Source organism: Lucilia sericata, unplaced genomic scaffold (assembly GCF_015586225.1).
Source record: "Lucilia sericata isolate MDLA Ls3-8-SP2 unplaced genomic scaffold, ASM1558622v1 Contig000771F_arrow, whole genome shotgun sequence".
NCBI lineage: Eukaryota > Metazoa > Arthropoda > Insecta > Diptera > Calliphoridae > Lucilia > Lucilia sericata.
In genome coordinates this window covers 33,117-57,448 of record NW_023994767.1, presented here as the reverse complement: position 1 = coordinate 57,448, position 24,332 = coordinate 33,117, and the positions used below count along the sequence as shown (strand labels likewise).

General features: G+C 31.0%; 3 protein-coding genes across 7 annotated transcripts in view; 2 read left to right on the top strand and 1 right to left on the bottom strand.

Annotated features, from left to right (window-relative positions):
- Positions 1–1,828, top strand: part of LOC119607990 (putative mediator of RNA polymerase II transcription subunit 26) — a 31,330-nt gene extending 29,502 nt beyond the window's left edge. For all 4 annotated transcript variants that reach the window (XM_037962179.1, XM_037962180.1, XM_037962178.1 and 1 more), the window contains one exon: positions 547–1,828. In XM_037962179.1, the coding sequence (XP_037818107.1) occupies positions 547–711 (165 nt within the window). In that variant the 3' untranslated portion in view covers positions 712–1,828. The remainder of the gene's footprint in view (positions 1–546) is intronic.
- Positions 1,829–2,414: 586 nt separating this feature from the next.
- Positions 2,415–20,724, top strand: LOC119607994 (ionotropic receptor 21a). The gene is made up of 7 exons (XM_037962184.1): positions 2,415–2,444; positions 13,559–14,146; positions 18,160–18,494; positions 18,561–18,722; positions 18,777–19,159; positions 19,374–19,566; positions 19,641–20,724. Exons 1-7 carry the CDS (start codon positions 2,415–2,417, stop codon positions 20,719–20,721), a joined length of 2,772 nt encoding a protein of 923 aa, XP_037818112.1. The 3' UTR covers positions 20,722–20,724.
- Positions 20,718–23,990, bottom strand: LOC119607993 (cysteine-rich with EGF-like domain protein 2). 2 transcript variants are annotated; one of them, XM_037962182.1, is made up of 4 exons: positions 23,115–23,987; positions 21,624–21,857; positions 21,255–21,540; positions 20,718–21,059 (listed from the first exon to the last, which is right to left on the bottom strand). In XM_037962182.1, exons 1-3 carry the CDS (start codon positions 23,791–23,793, stop codon positions 21,299–21,301), a joined length of 1,155 nt encoding a protein of 384 aa, XP_037818110.1. In that variant the 5' UTR covers positions 23,794–23,987; the 3' UTR covers positions 20,718–21,059; positions 21,255–21,298. The 2 variants fall into 2 exon arrangements, with proteins under 2 accessions (XP_037818110.1, XP_037818111.1); XM_037962183.1 differs by lacking the exon at positions 21,255–21,540 and having other exon boundaries at positions 23,115–23,990.
- Between the last annotated feature and the right edge of the window lie 342 nt (positions 23,991–24,332).

Genomic DNA, 24,332 nt, shown 5'->3' with positions numbered 1-24,332 from the left:
GGAGCTAGAATCTTCAAATTTTGCATGAACATCTTTGACATCCTTGTGAACAATTGGGCAATAAACTGGCATGACTAGCAATAGAGGGCGTGGCACCTCCCATATGAATTAAATAGAAAGATTTGTTTATATCGGATAATATTGAAGCTAGAATCTTTAAATTTTGCACATACAATTTTGACATCTCTGTGGACATTTGGGGGGAAATGGGTGACTTTCATTAGGGGTAGGGAGGTGCAAGGAACCTCTCATATGAATTAAATAGAAATATTGGTATAACTGGGAATCTATTAGAGCAAAAATGCTCATATTTTGCTCGAGCAACTCTGACATTCAACTGAACATTTGGGTAATAAAAATGGGGGTCTAGCAATAGGGGTTATGGTACCCCCCGGAAATCTATTTAAGCTAGAATCTTCAGAAATTGTAAAGAGGGTTTTTTATTGGTGGGGTTGTAGCTAGTTTAATATAAGTAAAGTCGGGGCCTTGATTAAGTTCAGCGATTTTCTACTATTATTAAAACAATTTTTTCCAACTTCTTTACAGGATCGTCCCAAACGCTGCAACAATCCTAAAGTATGTAATCTTTGGCATAAATCTGGTGTTCGTTACATGAAGACCTGTCAACCCTGTCCAGACATATATCCATGGACCGGCAAGACTGGCATACGATCATCACGTATCGATAACGACATTGAAGATTCAGCGTAAATAACAACTAATTCAAAATATCCATACAAAAAGTAATAATTTTTTATTTAAAAATAAATTTTGAAAAAATTTTATTTATGGCACAAAATATTTAGATATTCAAAATTATATTCATAAAGACATTCACTCGTTTTTCTTTTTTCAAATAAAATTAAAATCATTAAAAAAAATTAAGCACAAATTATAAAGTTTCTAAGTAAAAAAAAGCAAAAATTTAACATATAAAATAATAATTTAGTTAAGGAATTTTTTTTTTTTTTTTTTTTGTATAGGAAAATTTTCAATTTAAACTAAAAGTTATGGAAATTTAGTAACAACCCAATAATTGTTAAAAGAATTTATATATTTATTACATTTTTGCATTTCGGTGTGTTTTTATTTAGAACTATTTTTTTTTTTTATTTTTGTTAAACCAAATTATTTATTCAAAATTTTGTTTATTATTTTTTTTTTATTAATTTTATAAATAAGTTTTAGTTTTTAATTTAAATATTAGAAAATTTAAAACAAAACAAAAAACAACTTATTTCATAATTAATTCATTTGTTTTCTTTGTAAAAACATTAATATGGCCACATTTAAGCGCAATATTAGTTTTTAATTAATAACTTTTTTGTTTAAACTTTTACAACATTTATAACATCAAATTAGTTTTATTAAACAAAATTTTTAAATGTTTCTCTTGTAAAATATTGTAAAAAAAAATTATTTCATATTTTTGTCATTTCTTATTTTTTTTAACTATAACGAGTGTATTATAATTATAATATAAATAAATTTTAATTATAAGTCGTCATAAAACATAGTATAGAATATGTGATAATGAAAACTTTTTTAAGATATTAAACGAAAAAAAAAACACATTAAACTAAAATCCTAAAAGTGAAAATGTCCCTAAACATTATTTTTTTCACATTTCATAGACCACAAAAAAATCAAAATACTCATCCATTAATGCAAATGTGTATGTACCCCCTTTTCTTATGTTTTTATCCTTATCTTATTCATTTGATTATTGTTTTTTTTTTATTTTACAATTATTATTGTATTATTTATCATTTTATGTAATTTTAAAGTTGCTTTTTTTCTTAAATAAATTTTTCATATTTTAACATAATATTATTGATCTGCTGTAGACTTTTTTCTTTTTCTAATTTTCAACGAATTTCTGTCATAATTTTTTCTAAAAACATAAAATTCATTTATCTGGCAAACTATTGGAGTTAAAATCTTGAAATTTTCCACAAACAACTTTGACATCCATGTGGACATTTGGGAAATTAATTTGGCAGACTAGCAATAAAGGGCGTGGCACTTCCCATATCAATTAATTCTGAGAAAATTTAACAACATGAATATTTAGGCCAGAAAATAGGCGGACTAGCAACAGGGGGTGTGACACTTCCCATATGAATTAAATACAAAAATGTTATTTATTTAGGAAACTATTGAAGCTAGAGTCTTCAAGTTTTGCAACAACATCGAAGTGAACATTTTGGGACTAAATGGGCCTAACTAGCATTAGGAGGCGTGGTAAAATATGAAATTTGTTTATTTGGGTAGCTATTGAAGCTAGAATCTTAAAATTTTGCATGAACAACTTTGACATCCAACATTTGGGTAATAAATTGACATGACTATCAATAGAAGGCGTGGCACCTCCCATATGAATTAAATACAAAAATGGTAATAATAACATTGCAATGAATTTGCCCATTGGCGTACTAGCAATAGTAGGTGTGGTAAAATATAAAATTTATTTATCTGGTAAACTATTTTAGTTAGGATCTTTAAATTTTGCACCAACAACTTTGACATCCATGTGGACATTTGGGTAATTAATTTGGTGGACTAGCAATAGAGGGCGTGGCACCTCCCATATGTATTAAATACAAAAATTCGTTAACCTGGGAAACTAATAAAGCTAGAATTTTAAAATTTTTCACGAACAACTTTGACATATATGTGGACATTTGAGTAATTACTTTGGCGGGCTAGCAATAGAGGGCGTGGCACTTCCCATAAGAATTAAATACAAAAATTCGTAAATCTGAGAAACTATTGAAGCTAGAATAATTCAATTTTGCACGAACAACTTTGACATCTATGTGGACATTTGGGGGAAAACTTTCATTAGAAGGGGTGCTAGAAACCTCTCATATGAGAATATTTTCCATAATTACAAATATCAAAGCTAAATTTAATATAGGTTTGTCCTTTTTTTAAGGACCTATCATATTTTTTGCAAACAGTAGATCCTTCTGAACCCGATCGCGGCAACAATAATTTGAAAAACGATTTTCATATGTATCTTGATTACAAAATGTTTATCAATTTCAAAACACGGTGCAAAACGAAAAGGCCCGTGTATCCCACTTTTGTCCAAAGTCAAACACTTTTTTATGGGCCTCCAAAGATTTAGGGCCTTGATGTAATTTTTGCAAAAATAGTGATAATTTTCTCAGGCTCATATCTTGCAAATCGTTCGGAATTTTCGTCATGATCAAAATCTCAAAACAAATTTTCAAAAATTCGATTTTTTATTTCTGTTATTCCTCTAATTATTGTTAAATTAATTTCTGTTCAATTATTCCCAAGTGCCTTAAAGGGTTAATCTACCTTTTATTCACTCTATTTTAAATATCGGACTATATACGATAAATTCCTGTCATTTTTGGTAAATATGGCCGACAAATAAATATTATTTCGATATGGTACACTAAAAAATCCCAAATATTGCAAAATTTGACCTTTGAACTCCACAGTTTATGGGTTAAGAATGTCCGATTTTAATAAAACTTCATATATATATTTTATATTATCTGGACTATAATACTCTGAAAATACTTTATGTAAAATGTGCAACTAAAATATTACAAAAAAATGCGATTTTTCCGAAATCCGCCGAGTTCAAATCGCAGGTACAGCTAAACTGTAAGAAATATTGATCTAATATTTTTACCGTTTAATAGCCTTACCTATTGAAAATAAATCCCCATGAGATCTCCTAAAAATTGTGAAATTTGTTTAACAAAGTTTAAAAAAAAACTGAAATTGGAGATTTAAACGGCCGTTGAAAAAATCAAACTTTTTTGACTATAGCTGAGAACGAGTTAGCGTTATCTTATAAGGGCAAAAACTAATATTAGAGTAATTATAGATATATTTTAAGTAACAAAATGATTTTTTGTAATATATCCCATGTGCTGTGAGACACGTTAATGGCCTGGGGAATTTGCAATAACTTTTAAAGTTTTCAAGCAATTTTTGTGTTTTATATCTTTCCGAAATGCTTACTCTGTGCACACGATTCCTTTATAATAAAGTTCAAAATTTATTACTAAACGGCCAAATTTGAGCAAAAACTGAAAAAAAAAACGATATTTTCCCCTTGTAAATACACTTGAAACCTTCAGAGCCGTTGCGGCACCTGTTAACGTTATCCAATCAGCCTAAATTTTTGTATGACATTGTTTTACATCCCATAGAACAATTCTAGAGCGGGGGACGGCCTGTCAGACAAATTTGTTTTCCTTCATATAAGCTTGAATCACTCTAATAAACATATATTAATTGATTCTCTAAATTACACGTATACTTAATATTTCTAATATCACTAAATCATTAACACGTATACGTACAGGTGTCGTTCCTTGGGAAAACTTTGTAAAAAACCTTTGAACTCAATTAAGATCAATAAAAATATCGTCTTCGACAAAGAGTCAGTGCATCCGAAAATTACAGAGATTTCCACTAACGTCTAACCACCTGGTTGGATCTAATCCGTCTTTCGTCAAGGATGTACTCTTTGTAAACGAGAGTGTAGATAATCGTCACTTTAGTGTCTCCTTTGTAAGCTAGAGAGCGAACACTTAAAAAACAGACTTAAGCTTTTTGTCTGTCTCTTCGTAATCTATGGGGTGACGATTGACTTCCTCATAGGACAAGCACATATAAAAATAGCTAGTCACCTGTACTGTCGGTGGCTAGGGATAACCCTAAGTGCTAAGTTAAATTGGTAGTTCGGGACTGTCCGACCAAACTTTTGGGTCGTGATCTTAAAAATGAAATTGAGATCAATTTGGTTTCAAACTCTAATTTGTTAATCTTCGAAACTCAACTTAATAGACCTAAATCAATGTTTAAGAGCAAAAAAGAGTAGAACATAATATTTCTTTCAAATTTAAAACTAGTCACGAATGAGGGCCCAAATTCTGGCATTCGAAAACGAACAAAATTTCTAAAAATTCTATTGAAGTTTCGATAGATATCGAATGTCAGAATTTGCCCTAGTCCTAATAGTGAACATGTTGTTATTTGTTTGCTTTCAGACTTGAAACAATATAATTTTATAATTTGAAAAATTTTATTAGTTATTTACGAATATTTAAAATATTATTATAGATGTCAGTTTTTGGTGATCAGTTCGAAACCAAATTTCAAATGCTCAAACAACACATTAAAGTGGAACTTAATGGACTTTTATAGTCAAACCCAGACATCAGGTTTGTTTCGATTTGGCTGTAGTTTGATTCAATTTGGCTGTCGCACGAACTAGAGATAGAAGTTGATATTTTAGATTGTTTGTAATATTTTGACATATTCGTCCATCCAGTAAATACAATTGACTTTTCGCTTTGCATTACTTTAACGGTATCTTTTAAATGGGGAACTTTTTACCATTTTTTATAATTTCCTTTTAAAACTATTAACAGTTTATAAAAATTTAAAGAAAATAAATTTTAACTATTTGTTTTTTATTTTAATTTAAATTTAAAAAACACATATTGGCAGTTAAATTTAACAATAAATCATTAAAAGAACTTTATGATTTTGTGTTAAATACAACTGTGTCTATGTAATGTATAGAATGTTATATCCTAGTAAAAAATTAACTAGATCTTAGAATATTAATATAGTATTAAGCAATTATAAACATAAGATATCCGCTTATAACTAAACTATTCTTCAATATATACATATATACATATTTTTCGCATTGACATAATTAAAACTTGTTTAAGTCAATCACCATCATATTCCTATCAATTAATTGGTGTTGCTCTTTTTTAAAATTACCCATCATATCAAAGAAACTATTTTAAAGCTGTAATTTATTTGAAAAACAAAAAAACCTAAAATCTATTGCTAAAATATAAGTTGACATAAACGAAAGTATTATCATTAATTCGTATAGAAAATCGCTATTTAATTGAATATTAAAATAAAATCCAAAATAAATATTAATATAATAAGTTAGTTTCAAATTGGTAAAATATATATAAATAGTTTCATTATAAAATTTCAATATGAAACGAGTGAATATTTTATAATTTTATTATTTTGTGCTTAATGAAAAAACCATAAACATCAAAATGAATTTAAATATTAAATTAGAAAATACACTTGATTTACCAAGAAAATAAAAAAAAAAAAAACTTTAAAAATACAAATATCTTAAAGGTTTTATTTAAAGGGGAAATATAATTAAGGTAAGAAAATTATAACTTAAGGGAATTTATATCAAAGGAAAGCTTTACATAATTTAAAACAATATTAGGAAAAAAAACGTTCAGGACTTCCAACTGGTATAACAAATAATTATTAGGGAAGACCATCTTATTCTTATATAGACAATTATGAAAGTATAGTCGACTTTAATTCTGACTTATTTAATGAACAACTAACTTCCTGAAAGAGGCTTTACATGAGGGCTAAGGTTAAATAAGGACCTTATCGAATTTTGTTTAGAGATTTGTGTATAAAAGTTATATATGCCGAACTTTACCGTTATACTAGTGTGTATCAATGTATTATGGATGTTTAAGACATTTTCTGAAGGAGTCTTTGTATGGGAGCAAAAGCTGAATGATCAAGGATTTTAGTATAACGATTTCGAATTTATTATCTGTCTATAGTCCAGACTATAGTCGAGTCTATAGTCCTGACTATAGTCAAATCTACAGTCCAAACTAAAGCCGAGCCTATAGTCCCGGCTATAGGCCAGACTATAGTCGAGTCTATAGTCCAGACTATAGTCGAGACTATAGTCCAGCCTATAGTCCCGGCTATAGGCCAGACTATAGTCGAGTCTATAGTCCAGACTATAGTCGAGACTATAGTCCAGACTATAGTCGAGTCTATAGTCCTGACTATAGTCGAGTCTATAGTCCTGACTATAGTCGAGTCTATAGTCTGGACTATAGTCAAGTCTATAGTCTGGACTATAGTCAAGTCTATAGTCTGGACTATAGTCGAGTCTATAGTCTGGACTATAGTCGAGTCTATAGTCTGCACTATAGTCGAGTCTATAGTCCAGACTATAGTCGAGTCTATAGTCCAGACTATAGTCGAGTCTATAGTCCAAACTATAGTTGAGTCTATAGTCTAGACTATAGTTGAGTCTATAGTCCTGACTATAGTTGAGTCTATATTCCAGACTATAGTTGAGTCTATAGTTGAGTCTATAGTCCAGACTATAGTTGAGTCTATAGTCCAGACTATGGTCGAGCCTATAGTCCAGACTATAGTTGAGTCTATAGTTGAGTCTATAGTCTAGACTATAGTTGAGTCTATAGTCCTGATTATAGTTGAGTCTATAGTCGAGTCTATAATCTGGACTATAGTCGAGTCTATAGTCTGTACTATAGTCGAGTCTATAGTCTGGACTATAGTCGAGTCTATAGTCTGCACTGTAGTCGAGTCTTTAGTCTGCACTATAGTCTGCACTATAGTTGAGTCTATAGTTGAGTCTATAGTCCTGACTATAGTTGAGTCTATAGTCCAGACTATAGTTGAGTCTATAGTCCAGACTATAGTTGAGTCTATAGTCCAGACTATAGTTGAGTCTATAGTTGAGTCTATAGTCCAGACTATAGTAGAGTCTATAGTTGAGTCTATAGTCCAGACTATAGTTGTCTCTATAGTTGAGTCTATAGTCCAGACTATAGTTGAGTCTATAGTCCAGACAATGGTCGAGTCTATAGTCCAGACTATAGTTGAGTCTATAGTTGAGTCTATAGTCTAGACTATAGTTGAGTCTATAGTCTAGACTATAGTTGAGTCTATAGTCTAGACTATAGTTGAGTCTATAGTCTAGACTATAGTTGAGTCTATAGTCCTGACTATAGTTGAGTCTATAGTCCAGACTATAGTTGAGTCTATAGTTGAGTCTATAGTTGAGTCTATAGTCCAGACTATAGTTGAGTCTATAGTCCAGACTATTGTCGAGTCTATAGACGAGTCTACAGTCCAGAATATTGTCGAGTCTATAGCAAGTCTATAGTCCAGACTATTGTCGAGTCTATAGTCCAGAATATAGTTGGGTCTATTGTCTGACCTATAGTTGAGTCTATAGTTTAGACTGTAGTCGAGTATAGAATATAGACCAGACTACAGACCAGAGTACAGACTATAGTTGAGTCAATAGTCCAGACTATAGTTGAGTCTATAGTCCAGAATATAGTTGAGTCTATAGTCCAGACTATAGTTAAGACTATAGTCCAGACTGTAGTTGAATCTATTGCCCAGACTATAGTTGAGTCTATAGTCCAGAATATAGTGAGTCTATAGTCCAGTCTATAGTTGAGTCTATAGTCCAGTCTATAGTTGAGTCTATAGTCCAGACTATAGCCAAGTCTATAGTCCAGGCTATAGCCAAGCCTATAGTCCAGACTATAGCCAATCCTATAGTCCAGACTATAGCCAATCCTATAGTCGAGTCAATAGTCCAGCCTATACTTCAGAGACTACAGTAGAGTCTATAGGTCTATAATCAGTCTACAATCAAGTCTGAAGTCCATACTATAGTCGAGTCTATACTCCAAACTATAATCGAGTCTATAGTTCAGACTATGGTCAGGTGCAGGCTATCATCGAGTCTACAGTCCAGACTTTTCTCAATTCTCTAGTTTAAATTTAAATACCGAATCAGGGATTTCACTTTCAAAAATCTTTATCTTACTTCTTTTATGTATCTTTTACCGACAATTTTTGTATGAGAAGTGTTTATATACATTAAAGTTAAAAAATAACTAGATATTGTGAAAATTGGGATTAATCTATTAATATATACAGATGTAAATACATATTTCTGAATTTCCAATACACATTTAAATTCTATGAAATCTTTGGAAATAACCAGAAAAACATTGCAACCGACAACTTCATTTTTATATACATACACATATCTTATTAGGGTTAAATACATGAAGGAATTCTTTTTTTCTTAAGTCGTGATCAATAACTTTTTGTGCTCAAATAATCAATAGCATTTTTTTTTTTTTTTTTTGTAATTCAAAATCTCAAATAAAAAAGTATCACTTTGCATGTGAATAACATTATTGGTGTAACTTGTTTAATGACAATTTATGTGTAATTTTATGGAAAATCAAAAAAGTGTATATGAAAAAACATACAGATATTTTTTGTTACTTTGAAATCTTAAAACAACAATGAACTTTAAAAATTGTCAAGTAAAATTCAGCACAAAAAAACTACTTGCTATTATACATAAAATGTAGGTTAGAAAAAAATCAACCAGTGTTGCAATATCTCTATGAGTGTATAGTTAAATATAAGAAAATTTTACTTAATAAGTGACTTTAGAGAATGTCAGTAAAATCTATATTGAAAAGAAACTGATCATAAGTGACAAACAAAAAAGTGTGCAACTAATGACGCCAACTACTCGTAAAATATAGTACAATAGAGTGTTTTGTTTCTTGAAAAAGTTAAAATGTGGAACGACTATAAATATATTTAGCATTAATTAGAGAACTAGTTCCCGAATTGTTTAAATAAGTTTATACTTAAGAACTAGTTCTGAAAGTGACAAGTTCATGCAAAACTCATTGATCCCAATGAGCACAAATTAAACTCATGTGTTCTAGAACCAATTATAAAACTAACACCTAAAAGTATTCTTTTTATAGTATTTAAAAGATTCCGCTATTACGTTTTTAAATCGTACTTTTTAAGGAAATTTAATAAATTCTTAATTTACCGAGAATAGGGTACTTACAAAATTCATATGAATCAGCATAATACAACTCATAGACAATGTCGCTTGAGGTCAACTAATAAATATTGTTACAAAGACTAAAGTCAATATTATACTATTTTGTGTCAAAGAAAAAATGAAGTTGACTACGTTGCCGCCAAAAAATCGTTAAAATGGGGGTGATATTCAATATAAAAGCGCAACCGCAAATGATGCATAACATTTTTTAAACAATAACACTAACGTTTTTGTTTAATATTTAAAAAAAAAGTACAACAATTTTCATTGTTAAATTAGTGAAAATATTTAGGTTAAACTATTGCAATTTTATGTTTTTAAAAGTACTTTATGACAAGTTTTGCTAAAATTTTTTAAACATAAAAAAATATCTCAAAAAATGCAATCAATTATATTTAGCTAGTAAAAGATTGGTCAAGGCTTAAAACAATTCATCAATTAACAAGTAACATTCTTAAAATAAATGTTAATCGATTTAGTTCAAAGTTTAACACCATCACCTCAAATCATTTGAAATTTTGTATTCAATGTCAATTTTTTTTTATGACCACAAACTTAAAATAATTGATTAATTGTTTTTGTAAACATAAATATGAGTAATTAATGCAACAGTGATTTAAGAACTGTTCTGAATAAAACTGGTTAGAATGTTATATACGGCTAAGGCGAATTTTATATTCATAGGTATATAAGTAAACAATACATAGCCTTAGTAAGTATTTATTTCCAAGCCTGGAAAGCCATGTTGCACGACCAAAGTCTTATAGACCCATAAGCTTATAAGGTCTTTTCTAATTAAAACCTTAGAAAATGAAGTCTTAGACGATGCCGTAAAACTTCTTACGCGCAAACATTCAAATTACTTATGTAGAAGGACCGAGGAGCCTCTAACCAAGTCGTTAAAGAGGGCTCGACCGAGACAAGAATGTCTATGTGCTTAACGTGAACACCTGCTTTGACGGGCTTAATTCACGGTGATCTTTTCATCCACCAGATAGAGTTGAGTACCACGCGCCCCCCGAGTGACTTCGATGAACAACACTTAGTTGACAATTTTTGCAAATGGCTGTGCCGACCCATGTACAAGCACTTTTCTGAAGAACTCTGCCCCAAAAGGCGGTGAAGTGCAGGTCGGATCAGAAAAGAGGAGTGCCAAACCCCAACAGACGCACCCGATAAATTGGTAGCACCACTTTTACCCGGGATATTGCAATAAAACCAAGATGGTGATTTCACCCAGGTAACATGACCCCCGCGAGACTCGACCAAGACAGTCGGTTATACATTAAAAATTATAAATAGTTAGAAATGGTGAGACATTGAACCCAAACAATTCTTATACTCTAGCTTTCAGGCAGAAGACCAAACAATAAAATGTGCCCACAAAGCTTAAAATTTTTACCGACAGCCAGAAGGCAATTATGGCGATATCAGATTATAAAGTTAAATCTAAGACCTTATTGGATTGTAAAAAAACCTAACCCAATACTCTACCAGAGATAAGGTTTACATCATTTAGGTAGCAGGCCACTCGGGAATAGTCGGCAACGAAAGAGCAAATGTAATAACTTTAAAGCAAAAGTAGCTCGAGAAAAACCATTTGACGCAACAAGGGCAGACATTAAAATATGAGTGAGAGAAACCCATAAAGCCTTAGGAATGATGAAAGTGTGGGTAGAACCACAAAGATCCTATGGGGACCTCTGGTTTAGTCCAATTTCTGGCTAAACCAGAGGCGCTAGGGCAAAAAGAAAGAAAATCTGTGATCACTTTAATTTTCCACCAAAAACCGAATTTTTGAGTGAAAACATAAAAGTCCATTTTCTGGTTAAACTAGAGGCGAAAATAAAGAAAATCTGTGATCACTTTAATTTCCAAACAAAAATCGATTGTTTTGAGTGAGAAGATAAAAGTCCATTTTCTGACTAAACCAGAGGCGCTAATTTCTCTTTAATTTCACTTTAATTTCCCAACAAAAATCGATTTTTTAGTGAAAACATAAAAGTCCAATTTCTGGCTAAACCAGAGGCGCTAGGGCAAAAAGAAAGAAAATCTGTGATCACTTTAATTTCCCAACAAAAATCGGTTTTTAGAGTGAGAACATAAAATTCAAAACTTCTGGCTAAACTAGAGGCGCTAGGACAAAAAAAAAAGAAAATCTGTGATCACTTTAATTTCTCGCCAAAAACTGAATTTTTGAGTGAAATCATAAAAGTCCATTTTCTGGCTAAACTAGAGGCGCTAGGGCAAAAAAAAGAAAATCTATCACTTTAATTTCCCAACAAAAATTGATTTTTTTCAGTGAAAACATAAAAGTCCATTTTCTGCCTAAACTAGAGGCGCTAGGACAAAAGGAAAGAAAATCTGTGATCACTTTAATTTTCCACCAAAAACCGAATTTTTGAGTGAAAACATAAAAGTCCAATTTCTGGCTAAACTAGAGACATTAATTTCACCAAAAACTGAATTTTTGAGTGAAAACATAAAAGTCCAATTTTTGGCTAAACCAGAGGCGCTAGTACAAAAAGAAAGAAAATCTGTGATCACTTTAATTTTCCACCAAAAACCGAATTTTTGAGTGAAAACATAAAAGTCCATTATCTGGCTAAACTAGAGGAGATAGGACAAAAAGAAAAAAATCTGTGATCACTTTAATTTCGCATGTGCGAAAGCGAGCATTTGTTACATCCCTAGTTTTTACAAACATATATTTTCCATGAAAAAGAGGGCACAACATTCCCGATAATGGCCTATGTTTATTTCTTCGGATTTGATGTAGATACATCCTCATAGTTCTCTAAAGAGCGATCCATAATTGGCATTCCGAAAATTGTTCTAATACTATATTATAAAAAAATCGGTATTGTGATAAAATTCTTCAGAGATAAGTTTCATAATAAGGTTAATAACTATACCTAAGAAGGATCGATCTTTAAATAGGTGTCAAGTCGACCTTAAAGAAAATTTTTTCATTAACTTTAGTTGACCGATTTTGGTAATTTTTAATACTAAAATATAAATAAAATACACTTTTCCAAAAGCAATGACTACATATTCCGCATATAAAACCTAATCACGAAAATTACTTTAATGTTAAGCAAATATAGAGCAAATCATCGTTAAGACCATAAATGACCTTTACAGAATTTAACTGCAACAATGAGTTTTAAACAAAATTTCCACAAAACATTTCAAAAACACAGAAATCAATCTTAAAAGCAATAGCAACAGAATACATATAATGAAAATATATTGTAAAGAGGTTAAAGCTCAAATAATTTGTAATATTTTGCAAACAATTCTTTCAACAAAATTAGTTTGTTGCTTTTGAAAAACTACTCGTTAAATCGTAGACAAACGTTAACTTCCCACAAACTGAAAAACAGGTGCAATCTAAGAGTATTAATCTATTATGAACAACTCACTATAGTAAATCTAAAGCCTTAATACAAAACCACAACAAAATATATTAGGAAATTATTGAAAAGGCATTAAAATGAAATAGAATTTAATTTTCATAGAGTTGCTGACCTATAGCGTGTTTCCTTTATTATTTTGGGCTAAGGAAAGTAAGTCTAAAGCACAAATCATATCGTAAATAATAATTTTTATTTTTAATATGCAGTTCAACGTTAAACTCATAAATATAAGTGATGATTAAATCAAAATTTCAAACGGTACAAAACAATTGTCAAGTTAACACCTTAAAGGATAAATTGGAAATTTTACGCTTAAAAAATGAGGACAACAAATTTAATATTTTTACTATTAAGTTTAATTTTATTTGATCTAGTGTTAACTTTTGAAAATTTTAAAACTACTAACAAGTGTTTAAGTGAAAATGTTCTACAACGTTTTCAATTAAATCGCGAACTTTATGCATCATGTGAAAGTCTTAAAACATCGAATAGAAAACGACGTCGTATTGAACCTATTCTAAAGGGAAAACCTAAACCACGTTCGGAATTATTAGCTGCAAAATTCAATTTAAATTTAAAAAGAGATCAAGCCAATTCATTGGTTAAGTTGATTTTTAAAATAGCCCAGGAATATTTGTACAAATGTCCACCGATTATATACTACGACAAATATGTTGAGGACTCTGATAGTTTACTTTTGGAAAAACTCTTTAAGTCTTTTCCCATTAGTTATTCTCATGGTGAAATTAATGTTAATTATAAGGCAAAAAATCAAAATTTAAAAAATTCTCTGGATAATAATTGTAAAAGTTATATACTATTTTTATCGGATCCCTTGATGACGCGTAGTATTATTGGACCACAGATAGAGAGTAAAGTTGTTGTGATATCAAAATCTACGCAATGGAAGTTGAAAGATTTTTTAGCTTCCGATTTATCATCGAATATTGTAAATCTATTGGTGATCGGTGAATCCTTGACGGCCGATGCGAATAAGGTTAGTTAAGGGGAGAAAAAAACTTATTTTGTGGACTCGCTTATACATATAATATAATTTTAAGAAAAAGGTGATTATTAAAATTAAATTTTTTGGATGAAAATTTAAATAGTAACTTCGTTAAAATGTCCTCAAATTGAAAGAAGAGTAGTTTGAAAAAGCGCTTATTTTGTGATCAGTGATCACGTGTATCTACTTCCATTAATCTACCATTTTGTTAAAAAATCCAAGGAATCTAGAACCTAAAATTATTCACATCTGGGCATTTAGAACAAGTTTTCTTGGCGCAGTCTTAGTATGTTGGATAGAGGAGTTAAGAGATCAGAAAAAGGAGTATAAATTTGATCGTATTTTAAATCAGACTAGTTTTTTACATTTACCAGATCCATAAGATACCTCAATATATAGGAATAAATATAACAATAAATTTTGTGAGTATAAGAAAAAAGTCATTCGAAAAGTCAAATAAGACTCCTGAAAATAACGGGTTGAGTATAAAAAACTTCCTATCCAAAACCCATGTAAAACCAGAATCAGTGGTAGCTAACACAGGCAGGAGACTAAAAGATATGTGAACCTATTAAACTCCCGATTGACTCTCAGGTATAACGGGGGAACCATATGCAAGTAAGTGAGGCTATAAGAGGGATTATCTTTACAACTAGCATGATCATATAAAGCTATAGAATCGGATGGTACTTTCCGGAAATTAGTTTCTACTCATCCGCTTATAAAGCGATACAACGATTGTATATCTGCAAAGCCGAGTTACGCGACACCAAAGTCTTGGTGTCCTATAAGCCTAACTTCTTTTCCTCTTAAAACTTTGGAATGGATAATCGATTACAAAGCAGAATAAGGGAATATAGAAAAATGCTTTAGTTGCAAACTGCATACACTTGAAGTCTTCATTGATATGGACCAACAATATGTAGAAGTGTTGAGGATGTTAAGTACGGCTTTCGGCCGGGATCAACCATGGGGGTTAAATGTCATCCGGAAATTTGTCTTTTCACAAGAAAAATGAAAATTTCTGCCTATACAGAACTTCTTGGAAAGGATTATATCAGCCAGCGATAGGGTTTAATACCTAGACGTTATCTTTGATCGGAATCTAAAGTGAACGATATCGAGGTTTTCCCCCGGGGCATGTTATTACCTTGATGAACTCCCCCATCTTGGTGTGATTGCCAACCGGGGGAAAAAAGGACAGAACTTCTTGGAAAGGATTATATCAGCCAGCGATAGGGTTTAATACCTAGACGTTATCTTTGATCGGAATATAAAGCGAACGATATCGAGGTTTTCCCCCGGGGCATGTTATTACCTTGATGAACTCCCCCATTTTGGTGTGATTGCCAACCGGGGGAAAAAAGGACCGACGGGAATATAAACTGGTGGCGTCAAATGTATCTTCGAAATGATTTGACCCGGGGTCGAACCAGAGAGCCATATAATCTGGTACTACGGGATAGCGGCACGTAGTAGCCAAACTCTAGGAAAGATAATGTTGGATCAAAGACACGGTAAAATCTATATTTCTGAGAAAGTTCGGTGCTGTTACCAAAAACGACAACAGATACCTCACAGAGGAGTGACTGTAGGATTAAAGCTGGGAATGTATTGGTATTAAAGAATAAGATAGATACTGAATCAGCGGTATATGGAACTATCTATACCAATATAAACGTATGGATGTGTCGAAAGTTTTCCTTTTGTTGTGTCTTATGAATGAAAATGGAGATGGAAGTTTAGTATTTTGTCCAGATGATACCATATAAATTCCCCTTTTTGGACAGGTATGTTCAGACTTGGCTCTGTTCATAACGCAGCACAGTGGTATAGGAAAAAAAAAAAGAGGGAAATAATTCGGTAACTTCTAAACGGTTAATCCGATTTTAATGAAATTTGGTGTGCACAAAGAGGAGGTGTTGTCGAGTTTAGGTTTTGAATTTGGACCTTATAGGCCAACCAGGGGCCCGGCGGGGGGTCATCAAATTAGGACACCTCGGCTATGTTAAATTTTTAAAACGATCCTATTTCTTCATTTGAGTTCCTCTTAAATTTGTTACATATATGGATGAAAATAATAGTGCTAGGTAAATTTTCTAAAAGATGTTGAGTTTTCCCTAATTAATTTGTCACTTAAAAAACATTAGGTAGGCATGTTATATATCAATGGAAAGGTAATTTTGTCTATTTTTCAAAACTGTATATAATTTTTGAAAATTAAAAAATTCGCGGAATACTTTTTTTAAAAAAAATTAAAAAATGTTTTTTATTCAGTTTTTGCGAAGATACAAATTTTTCAAATTGCAATAAAAATTTTATTTTTGAATATTTTTTGATGAAATTTTACAGTTAGGTAGATTTTTTTACTCAAAATCCAAAATTAAATCAAAATTTCGAATTTTCTTATTAGAAATCCCGGAATTCCCAAAAAAGTTTTAAAAAATCCCAAAAATGGGATTTTTTGGTTTTTTGCCTATTATATCCATACCAGGGGCGGGGTTATCGAAACCCGTTACAAAATGATTAAGAACTTATTGGGTCATATAAAACAGGTCACTATAATTTGATATCGACTATGCGATTTGAGAATTTTTGCTCAAAATTTAATTTTCCATAAAAAATAGGGTTTTTTTGGATGGACCTGGTCCCCTCGGTATCAAAAATTTTTAGGTTTTGTTTCATTTATCGTATTTTATGTAAAGTCAGCTTTCCAAAAAGTATAAATTCTATATACATCTTCTTAGAAACTTTTTAGATAACTTAAAAAGAAAAAGATACTTTTTTCCCAAAAAAATGACAAAAAATCGCCTTTTTTTAATTTTTTAAATTTAAATGCCTATAACTTTGGACTCAGTCATGATTTTTACATAATTCTTTCACTGCTTGGTATATAAACTTGTTGTTAAGCAAATAAAAAAAATGGCGAAAATCGGAAATATTTGGACCTGCTATTATCAAAAAAAACTAAAGTAAGGACGGTAAAAATTTTAAAATTTTAATATTCAAATGCGAATATCTCCTAAACTGGTTGGCCTATAAGGTTCAAATTCAAAACCTAAACTCGACAACACCTCCTCTTTGTGCATACCAAATTTCATTAAAATCGGATTAACCGTTTAGAAGTTACCGAATTATTTCCCTCTTTTTTTTTTCCTATACCACTGTGCGCAGTGTGTTTTCTCTGAGTAAGAACATGTCTTTGTTCTGGATGACGAGAGGACATTTGCATACCAGAGAACTGTTAGATATTGGCAAATGGGTTTAACCCGTAAAACAAAAAGGGCATTTGGATCTAAATGGAAAACGTCTTCATAATCACAACTCTAGCTTCCAGGCGAAAAATCTTGCTATCACATAATGTGAAAAATGGATTAGATTGAATGTGGCTCCAACAGATGTTATTTTCCGACAGAAAGATATTAAGACGATATCAGCTGATAAGGTTAAATCTAATACCGTATTAAAATATATGAGAACAATAACGAATTACTCTTCCAGTGATAAACTCTGCAACATAGGAGTAGCAGGCCTCTTGAATTGAATGTACTTATTATAAAGGGTAGGGAGCTTGAGGGTATATAGTTACCCAAACGAGAAGAAGGTGAGAGAATAAATAAGAACGATGATAGTATGATGGTGTGAAACACGGGAACACTTTATTCCCTCAGGAATTCTTATTGGAAAATTTTAAAAAACTAAGTCCAGAAAACTTGAACAATAAATCCTTTCATAGATCTCTATATAACGTTTTTCCACTAAAATTTTCCAAGATAAGAGATACCTAATACGACCGTTAGTGGCCTCGGTATTCTTTTGCATCTGATGTAATACACATTTTCCTAAACTACTATAAATGGTGGAATATGAAATTTTGCTCAATTAGATAATTAAAATTTCACTTTGAATATTTCAGATGATATATTGTTATCAGGTCTATCACAGAATTCCATTCCGATCGAAAGTGGAAAGTTTTTCTAAACAATAGATTTTCTTCTTTTTAGGAACGTCCTTATGTTTTATATACCCACAAACTATATGCCGATGGTTTGGGATCCAACTCCCCTGTAGTACTTACAAGCTGGATAAGAGGTGCCTTATCACGACCGCACATTGATCTCTTTCCAAGAAAATTTGCTAATGGTTTTGCTGGTCATCGTTTTAAGGTAATGTCTGGTAATCAACCGCCCTATATGTTTCGTATAAAAAGTTTAGACTTTGGAGGTGGTGCACAATTGAGATGGGATGGTATAGAATATCGTCTATTAAATATGATTGGCAAACAATTGAATTTTTCCATAGACATAATAGATATACCGCAAAAATTGGGTATAAAAAGGTAAATTTAAAATAGTATACTAATTTGAAGATATAATCGGTGTAATACCTTATATCTATTTTTTAGTACTTCAGAAAATTTGGACTTTAGCTTGACGCAACGTTTGGCCGATGTAGGCATGCTGGGAGCTTATGTAACAAATGAAAGGTTAAGTAACACAGATATGTCGGTGGGTCATTCAAAAGATTGTGCTGCCTTTATAACATTGGCTTCGAAAGCTTTACCCAAGTATTAATGATAATAGTATTTTAAGTTTATTTTCTAATTAAGGTATTATTCCAGATATCGTGCCATTATGGGTCCTTTCCAGTGGCCCGTTTGGGTAGCTTTGATTTGTATTTACTTGGGTGCTATATTTCCTATTGTCTTTACGGATCGTTTAACTTTGAGACATTTAATGGGTAATTGGGGTGAAATTGAGAATATGTTTTGGTATGTATTCGGTATGTTTACCAATTCTTTAACCTTTTCGGGCAAGTATTCTTGGAGTAATACGAAAAAGGTTTCGACGAGATTACTTATTGGATCCTATTGGATTTTTACTATTATTATAACGGCTTGTTACACTGGCTCTATTATAGCGTTTGTTACATTACCAGCATTTCCGGAAACTGTGGATTCTGTAATGGATTTATTGGGCCTATTTTTTCGTGTTGGTACTTTGGGTAAGTTTTGTAGGAATGTTTTAGGAACTTGATATGAATAGAATAAGATAACACAGGGCAACAAAATTTAAAAAAGTCGAATACCCTAAGAACTTCTTATACTTTTTCTAATTTGTTGAACAATTCCAAAGCCAAGTTTAATCTAATATAAAATTTAAAAAAATTTAACTTACCCTTAAACTTGTTTAATTGTTTTCATATTCCAATTCCCCAGAAAGTGGTGGTTGGGAAACCTGGTTCCAGAATTCTTCGCACGAACCAACTTTACGTTTGTTTAACAAAATGGAATACGTTGCTACACTGGAAGAGGGTATTGGTAATGTAACGCAAAGTTTCTTTTGGAATTATGCTTTTCTAGGATCCAGATCACAATTGGAATACTTGGTACAAGCTAATTTTACAAATGAGTAGGTGTTGTAATATATTTTTCTTTTTAAGTCTTTTTACATGATTTTTTTTTTGTGTTATTGTTGTTTTGCAGAAATATATCACGTCGTTCCGCTTTACACTTAAGTGAGGAATGTTTTGCCTTATTTCAGATTGGTTATATATTTCCGAAAGATTCTGTTTATAAAACCAAGTTGAATTCACTTATATTATTGGCCCAACAGGCTGGTCTAATGAGTAAAATCGAAAATGAAGTAAAATGGTCAATGCAAAGATCAAATAAAGGTAAATTATTGCAAGCCAGCTCTTCCTCACCTTTAAGAGAGACCATACAAGAGGAAAGACAATTAACTACGGCCGATATTGAAGGCATGTTTTTGCTAATGGGTATAGGCTATACCATAGGCGCTATTGCCTTGATCTCCGAAATAGTGGGAGGCATAACTAATAAATGCCGCCAGATTATACGGCGTTCTCGTCAGTCTTTCTCCAGCAATTGGTCTTCGAAATGCAATAGTGGTGATTTATCTAAACCGCCACAAAAGCCTCTCGACAAACAAGAAGAATATGCTCATGCGGCCTGGCAAGTGGCACGTAAAGCTGCTCAGAAGGAGACACAAAAAACGCACCAGGATTTGCTAGGTTTCGGTAGAAAACAATTCAATTTAACTAAAACTACTTTAAGGGAATTGTATGGCGACTATAATAAGTCACAGCCGGATTATGTTCTTAGAGATGGTCAAATTATAGTAGAAGATCCAGTTGATTCTGATGTATCTTTGGAAACATCAACTAGACAGTCTAGTGCAGAAACCAAAACTTCTTTAGTTAATGAAAAATGTAAAGAAGTCCAAGAAGAATTCACCAAAGATAATATCGAAAAGATGGTAGAAAGTTTTCTTAATGATGAAATTGAAAAAGCTTTAAAATCATTTGATCAAACTTTAAAGCCTTATCACAAGGACAACTCTCAAGATTGTGATGAAATTGAAGAGGAGGTATTTGGTAGTTTTGTACAAACCAAAGAAGAACAATTTAAAACGTTAGATAATCTACAATTATTTAAAGAACAAAATGATTTGTTAAGACAAGATATTAATGAGAAAGTTAGTGCAAATGATGAAGATTTAGATACTGAAAATGAAAATGAAAAGAAAGATAAAAAGAAAAATTAGCTGGTGTTAAACTTAAAGATTTATTTGGAAAAAAAAATATTGTTAGAAAAAATTGAACTTAATAAATAAATACCTTGTGTTACACATATAAATATTTGGCTTTCTTCATAAATCGCTGTTAATTGCTTTATAACTTAATAGTTAACATTTGATGCGCTTAAATTAACTTAGTGGCAATTTTTGTCTTTTATTTGTGGAGGGAAGAATTTTGTGCTTTGTTACTACTTATAAATAAATAATTCACAATTCATCTCTAACATAGGGAGGTTCTATTTGTGTATATTCTTCTTCCTCTTGCTTAATGTTAGTATTATCATCCTCTTGTGCGGGAGTTAAAACTAAAAATAATAATAAATAAAAAAACGAAACAAAAAATTACTTAAAATATTGTTCAAACTTGTGTTTTTGTTTAAGGTTAGTTTTACACTTATTATGCATTTGTTCTACTTTTCTTCTAATATATTTTATTCTTATTTTTTTTTATTCACAGAATAAATACTTTTATGTTTTATTTTGTTTATAAATTTGCTTACATTTTCCTAAAACATAAAATCATTATCATTATGCGTTGCTTTAATTACAATGATTTCATTAACATTTCCTCTAATTGTTTAGTATCAATTTGTGGTTTATTGGCACCAGCTGGTGTTGAGCTAAGCCAATATTCGGAAGCTGCTATGTATATGGCAACAGCGGCACCAACTATATAAGCAATATGTGTTGAACTTTGGAAGATAACACAAGTGGCTACACACAAGCCAAAATATGTTAGGAAACGTGTGATATTTACATATTGATCACGTTTTTCATTAGAATCATCTGATACAAAGAAACACATATAAAATACATAGAAAGAATATAAACATGAGTTTAAATTTAATACCAGCTTGCTTTAAACTTACCTTGACATTTTCCATCCTTGAGGCTATAACCGGCAGCACATTTTTTACACATATCAGGACCATCACCATCACAGCCCTCACAAGAACGATCACACTCTAAGCAACTGTGTGATCCCTCATTATTGACACAAAATTGATTGGGTCGACAGGCTCGTGTTTTGGCTAAACATTCGTTGATGTCCAAGCAACCGTTTGTATCATCCCAACGCCAACCTTCATTACATTTTACACAAGCTGTAAGAAATTTCATGGAATTTATTAAAAGTTTTGCTCAAATGATATTTCGAAATTTCTCTTTTTCTGGAGAATTTTCCACAAATTTTCTTTTTCTAGAGAATTTTCGAGAAATCTTTTTTATCTGTTTCTATAGAGAATTTTCGATAAATTCTCGTTCTATAGAAAATTTTCGATATAATCTCCTTGTATAGAGAATTTTCGATAAATTCTCTTTTTATAGAGAATTTTCGATAAATTCCCTTTTTATAGAGAATTTTCGATAAATTCCCTTTTTATAGAGAATTTTCGATAAATTCCCTTTTTATAGAGAATTTTCGATAAATTCCTTTTTTATAGAGTATTTTCGATAAATTCCCTTTTTATAGAGAATTTTCGATAAATTCTCTTTTTATAGAAAATTTTCGATAAATTCTCTTTTTATAGAAAATTTTCGATAAATTCTCTTTTTATAGAAAATTTTCGATAAATTCTCTTTTTATAGAAAATTTTCGATAAATTCTCTTTTTGTAGAAAATTTTCGATAAATTCTCTTTTTATAGAAAATTTTCGATAAATTCTCTTTTTATAGAAAATTTTCGATAAATTCTCTTTTTATAGAAAATTTTCGATAAATTCTCTTTTTATAGAAAATTTTCGATAAATTCTCTTTTTATAGAAAATTTTCGATAAATTCTCTTTTTATAGAAAATTTTCGATAAATTCTCTTTTTTTAGAGAATTTTCAATAAATTCTCTTTTTATAGAGAATTTTCAATAAAATCTCTTTTTATAGGGAATATTGGATAAATTCTCTATTTATAGGGAATATTCGATAAATTTTTTTCTATAGAGAAATCTTAATAAATACCCTCTTAATAGGGAGCTTTGATAACTTCTCTTTTAAAGATTTTTCTATTTTTATAGAGAGTTTTCGATAAATTCTATTTTGATAGAGTTTTCGATAAATTATCTTTTAATAGAACATTATAGATAAATCCTCATTATATAAAAAAATTTTCGAAAAATTCTCGTTTTATAGAAAATTTTCAATAAATTCTCTTTTTATAGAGAATTTTTGAGAAATTCCTTTTTTATAGAAAATTTGTGATAACTTCTGTTTATATTAACAATTTTCGATAACTTTTCACCTTATATAGTGTTCGATAACTTAGCTTTTTAATAGAAAATTTTCGATAACTTCTGTTCCTATAGAAATCTTTCTATCAATACTCTTTTTATATAGAATTATCGTCAAATTCTTAACTTATAACCTTACCTTTAGGTCCCGCTCCCTTACAACCATCATCCTTAGTGCAAGCTTTATGGCACTCCGAACACAGCAGTTTCTTATCATCCCTAAAGGCTTCATAGAAGCCTTTGGAACATTCATTACATTCCTCACCCGCATAACCTTCATCACAATTACACTTGCCATTACCTTTGCGAGTACCATCGCCCTTACACTTGCCATTGCCACGACAATCGGTACAGGGCTTGCAGTCGGCACCATAATGACCACTAGGACAGCAGGCCTTCAACTGTTCAATACACAGCCACTTATGCAAATCTTCCTCTTCCGTCTGTTTGTGTGTAAACCATTCTTCGAGCAAATGTTCATTATCATTGGCCATATTGTGACACTGGTCCTGACCACGTCTTACATCTTGACACAATTGCTCTTGAATTTCCACTAAACGCACTTCACTGGTTTTGTATGAACGCAGTTTTTCCTCTTCCCAAGCAGCATCACCGCCAGCATGCTTACCGCGACTAGTCTTTTCTAGGCCCAATTTAAAAGATGCCACCAAAGTGGAGCAAGCTTTACATGGCGGCAGTTTAGTAGATTTTTCTTTTTGTTCCTTAGGATTTAATGGGTCATCGGCGGAAATGGCAGACACAGCACATAATACAAAAATTGCAAAAAATTTTAAACATTTTTGGAAATTAAGCCTCATTTTTTATTACAATTCTAATAAATCTTTTAATCTTCAATTATTTTAAATTGGTAAACAACAGCCAATAAAGGTTTACGTGTAACTTTTTATTTATTTTATCTTCTTTTTTTCTACCCTCTTCAATACAATTCTATCAACCACCAACAAAAAGTTTTTCCAGAACTTATTCGTTTTTTTTCTATTGCTTTTGTTGTAATTTCTACTTATCTGCCACTTCTTCAATATGTAGCGAAATGTCAAGTTTTTTTGTTTATTTCTTTTGTTGTTTTCTTCTTATTATGCCGGTTATCTGAGAACTGCTGTTTGTTGACACATAAAAACAGAGTTGTTTAACAAAATTTAACGTTATAAGGAAATTTACCTCAAATTAGTTTTTTAAAGAAGTTTTTTTTATAAAAAAATAATAAAAATTGAGCCAAATTCTCTATTTAAATGAACAAAAAATTAAAATATCCTCTGCATTTAATATTTATTTCGATTTATTGGCAAATTTTCTATAAATCCTCTTTCCAGAATTTTCGATTAATTAATTTCAATAA

Bases quoted from the DNA above. Each gene is read 5' to 3' on its own strand.
- LOC119607994 (XM_037962184.1), top strand. From the start codon at position 2,415: ATGAATTTGCCCATTGGCGTACTAGCAATA. The intron at 2,445-13,558 runs GTAGGTGTGGTA...ACTACTAACAAG, and splicing joins CCATTGGCGTACTAGCAATA to TGTTTAAGTGAAAATGTTCT. The intron at 18,723-18,776 runs GTATTAATGATA...GTATTATTCCAG, and splicing joins GCTTCGAAAGCTTTACCCAA to ATATCGTGCCATTATGGGTC.
- LOC119607993 (XM_037962182.1), bottom strand. From the start codon at position 23,793: ATGAGGCTTAATTTCCAAAAATGTTTAAAATTTTTTGCAATTTTTGTA. The intron at 21,858-23,114 runs GTAAGGTTATAA...AATTTCTTACAG, and splicing joins TAAGGGAGCGGGACCTAAAG to CTTGTGTAAAATGTAATGAA. The intron at 21,541-21,623 runs GTAAGTTTAAAG...TCTTTGTATCAG, and splicing joins CAAGGATGGAAAATGTCAAG to ATGATTCTAATGAAAAACGT.